General features: G+C 36.4%; 1 protein-coding gene across 2 annotated transcripts; it reads right to left on the bottom strand.

Moving 5' to 3' along the window:
* Positions 1–1,765: 1,765 nt before the first annotated feature.
* Positions 1,766–4,392, bottom strand: cryba2a (crystallin, beta A2a). Of its 2 annotated transcripts, XM_082190357.1 has the most exons (5): positions 4,269–4,392; positions 3,525–3,711; positions 2,834–2,975; positions 2,436–2,578; positions 1,766–2,330 (listed from the first exon to the last, which is right to left on the bottom strand). In XM_082190357.1, exons 2-5 carry the CDS (start codon positions 3,683–3,685, stop codon positions 2,183–2,185), a joined length of 594 nt encoding a protein of 197 aa, XP_082046483.1. In that variant the 5' UTR covers positions 3,686–3,711; positions 4,269–4,392; the 3' UTR covers positions 1,766–2,182. The 2 variants fall into 2 exon arrangements, with proteins under 2 accessions (XP_082046483.1, XP_082046482.1); XM_082190356.1 differs by lacking the exon at positions 4,269–4,392 and having other exon boundaries at positions 3,525–3,721.
* Between the last annotated feature and the right edge of the window lie 3,594 nt (positions 4,393–7,986).

Below are 7,986 nucleotides of genomic sequence, written 5' to 3'. Positions count from 1 at the left end.
TAAAACACATTACCATTTAGATATTTCGACTTGTATACTAGCCTGTATAATGCACTCTTCCACTTTTCTTCTGAATCAGTTTCTGGTTCAAACATATGGCTGAATTAAACCAGCATTTCCACTTACCATTGTGCAGCGTTTACTATAGTAAAGTTGACCGAGTGGATCAGGTATTCTGAGCTTGTGTGAGTAGTGAGTGGATGCAGCTAATTTGCATATTCATGGGTCCACGCAAGGGTGTAGAGTTACATTCAAGCTATTTTATGGCGTGAATAATTTTTTTACACAGGAAAAAACATTTAAATATGTCATTTTGGTAATCAAAGATGAGTTTTAATGGATACAGTTATTGACTACGGGGGGACTTTAAGCTGAATAGCCCTACTTGTATCTGAATTGATTTTGTTTCATAACGATGAGCTTTGCAACATTAACACATTGATCTGAATTGAAACAGCATTGGACAGAGCTGAATAATGACACCATAGGCCTATATTCTGTAGAGCTGCTTCACAGCTGAAAATGAATTTGTATCAAAATGGATGATTTTATAACATTAACACTGTCTATTAATGTGGAGCTGCTTTGAAACAATCTGCATTGTAGCCCACAGCACTAAAAAAATAAATGTGACTTGACTTGGATTGATCACGGTCAAATCCCTAGTCGTTTCTCCATGACATTTTGACATCACAAACAGAAATTTACTGAAGCTGTTAGTTATGAATTTAACTTGAAATGATATAGAAAACAATTCCTAAAAAAAAAAATTCATAATTCTCTATTTTCTGACAACATAGAACGCCCGAACGTTTCAATGCAAAAGTCAAGGGCGCCATCATGTGGCAACATGAGACACTAGCTTTTTATCTTCTTCTTTTTTTCATTTATCATGTATTAGCCACGTAATTTATTAATTCATAAAATAAACAGTCATTTCATATGTTTTTTATGTTTAAAATAAAATAAAATAAAATAGAAATGCAAACATTAATAATAGCCTATAGGTTATGAATTTGTGATCATGATAACCGTTAATAGCACCTCTGTATAAAAATACTTTTTTATTTGAACATTATGAGACTTTTTTCACATTTTTATCTATTTAAAGTCGTTTTTAATAAAATACACATTTTAATTAACGTTTTAAAATGATAGGTAAACTGAGGTCTACACCTACTGTAAAGTACAAAAGTAACCAGCAGAGGGCGCTCAATGATCGTCTCCCGCGTTGCCAACCTGCTGTCTATTTGAATGCGCCTCGCTGATCAAAATACAACATTTACTGGACCTTTGTAACCGATTGTGTTTTGTTTTGTTGTGCTGTAAAGCCGCTTTTCTGTTGGCTAATCAGTCAGGCGTGTTGACTACATTTTCATATTCTTCTTAATTCTTCTTAATTTACATATTTAACTTAATTCGATGAAAATCCAATGGAAATTTCTGTGAAGTTCAGAAACGGATGAAAAGACCTTGCCAGTAATAATTCCACAACTATTAATGCTATGTTAGTCTCTTGCACTGTTACGCGATTAGAAGATATCAGCACCGTGGACAGCTCTCGATGAATTAGCCTACTTATTCTTAAAATATATGATCTTAATTTTATCTGACCAAACGAAGAGATTTAAACCAGCTTTTATGTAGCCAAGGCTAATATTCAAATAACCAATGCTGACCAATCGTCATAATAAACAAACGTTTTGAGCTGCAAAACACAATCGATCCGGCAACAATAGCACACAGTAAACACTACCAGCCATCATCTCGTGCTTTTGTTTATTGAAAATAAAATACAATCCGACAAGAACAATATACATTCTATGTCTGACATTAAGGAAAAAAAATTAATAATTTAAATGAAACAAAAAATCTAATCTAAAAATCTCTAATCTGAATTGAAAAGTTCTGTTAACAATATGTTAAATCTTTATAAGTACAAAGGCTGGGATAGCCTTATAAGCAGTAGGCCTATTCCATCTTGATTTGTTATAAAATAATTACACTCCAGTTTTTTAACGATCTAACGTTCAATTTTCTGGCACGGGTTTAAAAAATTAAAGGAATGGCGACAAGCACACTCTTTTTTTCTGGAGTTTGAAAAGCGTTTATTGCCTACTTCGTATCATATCATGCTGTCACTTGATTCACAGTAGCCAATAGGAGAAGAGCGGGGGCGGAGTTAGTGCTGGATTCTGCGGATTGATTGGATCTGATTGCTGTGGGCCTGGGTGCCGAACTCATTATAGTTCCTGTATTCTCCCTGACGTCTGTCTCTCTCAAAGATATACTGGTATCCACGGTAACCTGGAAACTGGTAGCCCACCCATCTGCCGTGAGATGAAGAAGAACATATTATAATTGAGATAAGTCTGTGTGCAGAGAGAATAATACAAAACATAACTTATATTGAGGCAAAATGGAGGATGACTTACGCTCCATTGTTGACTTTCATAGAAGGAACCTCCTTACTGCACCAGCCCATGGCTTGAAGAGAAGGATAGTCATCGCACATCTCAAACTTGCGTCCCATCATGTCCTCACACTCATACAGGGTAATTTTACTATCACTGTGTTTCTGGCGGTGAAAGAGGTCACACACAAAAAAGTATATTTTGAAAGGTTTGTATTTCAGATGCAAGATATCATGTTCATTTGAATGAAATGCTATAAAATTCAAATGATGTAGGCTACACGTTGCATTTCAGCAGAGTAGATTGTAAGCTTATTATTTCTATATCGTACAATGCCTTTATTAATATTACTATTACTATTGGTTTTGTGATATTTCACAAACAAATTTGATTTGTACTCAAATGTACATTTAACTCACAGCGCATTTGATGGGTCTGAAGGAGAGCATGTGCTCAGTGCGGTAGCTGCTGTTTCCGCTCCAGGCCTGATAGCAGGGATAATCTCCTTTCTCCAGGATGAACTGCTGACCCTGAAACTCTGGGTACTCATAACCCACCCAGCTGCAAAAAATAGGATCAATGTTTATATTATCTCAAGAAAAAAAAGGGACAAAAACCTATTAAAAATATTATTAACTACACACACACACACACACACACTATATTAGTGCTGTCAAATCGATTAATTGCAAATGATCGCATCTTAACAGAAAAGTTTGTAGACATTGTAATTAGCGATTACAGACTAATTGATTGCTGTCAACGATTAATCACGATTAATTGATTTGACAGCACTAATATATATATATATATATATATTAGTTATATATATGTGTGTGTGTGTGTGTGTGCGTGCGTGCGTGCGTGTGTGCGTGCTGTCAACTCAATTATTCACAATTAATAGATTTATATATACAAACTTTTATGTTATACGCGATTAATTGATTTGCCAATGTGTGACACATTAATTGAATTGCGATAATATATATTTATATATATATATATATATACATACATATACAATATATACAGTATATGTATGTATATGATGGGGTTATACATGTAAGACGCTGATATCAGCAAAAATAATCAGCTCAAACACACACTTACGGGCCATTGTCCACCTTGATAGAGCGGATCTTTTGGAAATTCCTGTCCAGAATGTTCGGGCACTCCAGCATGAACTCACAGCGCTTGCCCTGGAAGTTCTCCTCTTCCCACACTGTGATCCTCCACTGCCCCCTCTGCTCCATCTGCTCTCGCTGATTCATGATGGCCGCCTGTCTGCTCTCTCCAGCTACCGGCAACATTAAGGGATAAGGTTAACAATACAACACCACCTGCCCTCACCTGACAGATTACAAGCACTATCAACAACATTCAGGCCTAACCCATGACCTCAGGCCATTACTGTTAGCGTCAAGTTGTCAAAAGCATTCTTCTTTAGGTCACTTTAGAATAAACACATTATGTTCTATTCGGCCATTTCAGTGTAGCTGCGACAAGAGAAAGGTACCTATATCAGACATGATATTCACAAACTGATGCCTATCTGCACTAAAACAACCAGTATATAGTTTGCAGTCATAGATAATAGGGGCCCCATGAATCCAGCAATGGCTGAAATGTCTCAATTCCAACATTTCTTTGAAAATTAATTTAGAAAACCACCAAAAATGGGTGACTTTTCAGTCCATGGAAAGATTCACAAAGGCATCTATCTCCCATCATTCATGATGATTGTGTCCAGTCAGCACGACTGAGCATCAGTTTATCCATTTTCACAGTTAAATCCGCCTTCATGAGGTTTGTTTTGATGTTGATTTTGGCAGCATGACGGCGACCCATACTCACATGCTGTTGTGGGAGAGATTTGGCGTAATAAACGTTGGGGGTCGGTCCAATGCGGGGTGTTTATATAGCCGCTGTCTCTGCAGTTACTGCAGAATGTGCAGAGGGAATGCTAGCTCAGCAACATCTGTCAAAAGAGAGCTTAAGTCCTGTTATTGTCTAACGGGGGGCTTCAATTTCTGACTCATCAAAAAAAAACAAGGCCCATCCATACTGTTTAACCTTAATGTAGATTCATGGAGTCCGCTTAAAGAGATAGTTTACAGGGAAATTAAAATGATCTCATCATTTACTGCTTGTTTAATGCTTAATCCATAAGACCCCAGTGGATGAATCAATGATGTGAAACGATAGGCGTCTAAGAAAAACACTAATATTTTTTAACTTTTTTAAACTATAAGTCATTGCTTCGGTCTACTGTCATATATGCGTTCGTAAGTGTGTTGTGAAGCTTGCACAAAATGCGTCGGTCCTCTATGTTTCCACGTTACTTCTCGCTCGAACTTCACAATGCACTTAACATTTTGCTTCAAACATTTGCTTCTTCCACTGGGCTGTTATGGATTACCGTCACAATCAATGGTGGTTTTTCAGTCGTCAAACGAGCGCCACCCATTCACTTGCATTATATGGACTCACAGAGATTGATTATTTTTTCTAAAAATCATTGTTTGTGTTTATCTGAAAAAAGAAATGGATATACATCAAGTATAGTATCAGGATGGGTAAATGATGAGAGAATTTTCATTTTTGGGTGATCTATCCCTTTAAGAAATGGTGAAACAGTGTCAGATTTTCGTCCATTTTGCTTCTTGTCATTTACTGTCGTGTTTAGGAGAATCTGCAGGTAAAGATATCTACCAAGCGGTCATCAATCTCAGCTAAAAGATATTTACAGAAACTGCATCACTGGCTAACATCTTGTTTTAATGCTGTTGTTTATTACAGTGGAACATCCATCCATGATGTGGTGTCCTCTCAGAGTTTCAGGAACATGATGCACTATTGTGCGAGTCCAAACAAAAGGTATTGTTGTTCTATCACCCTCATCTTTTGTGGTGGTAGAGTCATTGTAGCACCTACAGATGAACCCTGTTTCTTTTTTCTTCAAGCACATTCTAGCATAGTAAAATATTACAGTATAATATGAACTCGCTAAAAGCTCTTGTCAAAAACAAGCTTGTAAAGTGCTTAAAAATGAGCTTTCAATAACTTTTGTGAGAGAGTACTGAAATTCACTCGAAAATAAGAAAGTAAAGCATAATATTCTAGGTATTGTCACCATTTTGTATAATGTGTTGAATTATATGTTTAGCATAGAACCATTTGCTGCTATTATACATCTGTTATAGGTGGTTTTTTTTTACTTGTATGTTTGTTTATTACTTATATCACAGTAAAAGTGTTTTGAAAACTTCTCAAATGCCTTTCGTATAAATTGTGTTTTACCTTTATCTCAGACCCAGTGATTCAGTAATATGAATATCTATACAAAGAGAGGAACCTTCAATATTTTGTATGAAAATTATTTATATTAATTACAGTTATTCCACTGCAGAACCACATACAATATAGTATTTTTCAATTATTAAAAAAAAAATTCTACTCTATTTTGATGCCAAGAAGACTAATGTCAACAAATACCATGCTTGAGATGAAATATGAGGCATGTGATGTGCAAAGAAAAAAATCAAGGTTAATATCTCTTTTTAGCAGAATGTTTAATGTGTGAAATTTCCAAACAAACTGTTATTTTTTTCAAAATAAACAAAGAAAATGAACTGTGTTTATAGGTTACATAAAATGCAGCTCTGAGCTCTTAAAGGAACCACTACCATTATCATCAAAAAATTCTACTGAACACTGGTGGGAATTTTCTTTTGTAAAAAAAAATAAAATAAAACGGTAATGCATATATGTAGACTATTAGCCATTGTTGGTAATTCATTGACAGTAATTCAGTAAACTGGCCGCAGGACCAAAAAAAGTGGCCATAGTTGAAGAAACTCCCAATTCATTATTACATGTAAAAAATATACAAAACCATACATTTCATGCCTGGTTTTTAATTTGATTTGCCATCATGTTAATAGAACAGGTATCATTTGAAAAAGCAGGTTCTCCTCCACACAAGCTTTTCACCAACAAATTATGCAATTATAATGACTAACCAGACAGGGAGGGTCAAAACACTACTAGTCAAAGTCTTATCACTCAACCAGCAAACATTGTGTAAAATAGGACAGTGTATAGGCCTACATTTGTTTTAAGAAATGTTAGCATAACCTGATTTGTAATACATTGTGATCATCAAAAAGTCATATGTTTGTTCATGGATTATAGAAATAAGAGAGAGGTGTTTCTGTGCTTCTATTGGTGTGAGACTCAGTCAAGGCCGCAGGCTAATCACATCTCTCCTTGCATCACTACAGCATTCATTTCACAGTAAAATTAGTCCATTTACATCACAGGCCAGCTTACTCTCTCTCTCTCACAGATAACCATTCAAAGTAGCTCAGTGAGTCAGCCAGGTCTTTATGAACCAGATTAAGATAGTTAGCAGGCTACTCTGTAACAATGTATGGTACAAATTATTATTAGTATAGCATGTACTGTAAACACTCTCTTATTACCGCTGTTTTACCGTGAGAATCATACACTCCACCCACTCTTGGAGAAAATCCAAGGCTGTCACATGTAGCTTGAATGTATTATATGGAGCTCAGTGTTCCAGCAGGACCATCACCTGCTTCTCACTTCCCCAGTCATTCAGCCATTACACAGAACAAACAGGTAGTGTTTACACATCTGCCCCCACTCCTGCTGTCTGCGTGCTACACCCTATACCTGTGTGTGTGATGAATGTTTATTAGTGTGTATCTCATTCCGTGTGTGAACGACAGGGTCAGATAGTATGCAAGCACTGTGTGTGTGTGTGTGTGTGTGTGTGTGTGTGTGTGTGTGTGTGTGTGTGTGTGTGTGTGTGTGTGTGTGTGTGTGCCTGTTTCATAAATCCATCTGTTCCATGGTAACACTCTTCGTCTCCTGTTCTTTCTGCGTCTCTGTGAGATGGCATTAGCATCTCCATGTTGTCAGGTAGGCTCTGGAAAACAAGAGCTGTCTGGATGACGCACATCTCCAGGGGCTGTTGACTGGTCACCTGTCCTTGGAACTATATTCGGTGAAGTTTACACACACCTTGAATTTAATATCCTCCATACAGACACACAGCACAACAGTTAGACCAATTTCACTGCCAAATTTCTAATTTGCATTCTTTTTAAAGATTCTATCTCTTATGTAAATGACAATGCAACAGACAAAGAAGTTGCAGTGTGGATATGTTTACTGGAATGGAAAAATTATTATAAAACATATATCAAATGAAATGTATTCATTGGTTTTATCCATGTATACATATACAGTTTTATATCAACTGCTTCCTTCTGCAAAATGTATCGTTTCTTTTATGACTGTCATTTTAGAATTTCCTCACAGACAAAACTAGTGTCTTTTTCTGCTGGTAGTACAAAGCTGAGGGCAAAAACCACCTGCCACATGTTCACTGCCACCATGGAAACTAATCCTGCTCTGTATGTGAAAAACGGGTCCTGACAGCTCAAACTCAGACATCTGCAACACCAACAAATATGCTGTGACTCTCACTTTGTGTGTTTCTGTGACATGCTCGTGTTTGAAACAGTTGTTTAAAATATATTAG

This window comes from Leuciscus leuciscus, assembly GCF_965113295.1.
Source record: "Leuciscus leuciscus genome assembly, chromosome: 14".
NCBI lineage: Eukaryota > Metazoa > Chordata > Actinopteri > Cypriniformes > Leuciscidae > Leuciscus > Leuciscus leuciscus.
The sequence above is the reverse complement of the archived record's forward strand: the minus strand, read 5'-3'. Positions and strand labels throughout refer to the sequence as shown.

Excerpts from the sequence above, each read along its gene's own strand:
- cryba2a (XM_082190357.1), bottom strand. The coding sequence starts at position 3,685 with ATGAATCAGCGAGAGCAGATGGAGCAGAGGGGGCAGTGGAGGATCACA. Across the intron at positions 2,976-3,524 it reads ATCAAGGTGGACAATGGCCC|CTGGGTGGGTTATGAGTACC; the intron begins GTAAGTGTGTGT and ends TATTTTTTGCAG. Across the intron at positions 2,331-2,435 it reads ATGAAAGTCAACAATGGAGC|ATGGGTGGGCTACCAGTTTC; the intron begins GTAAGTCATCCT and ends ATCTCACGGCAG.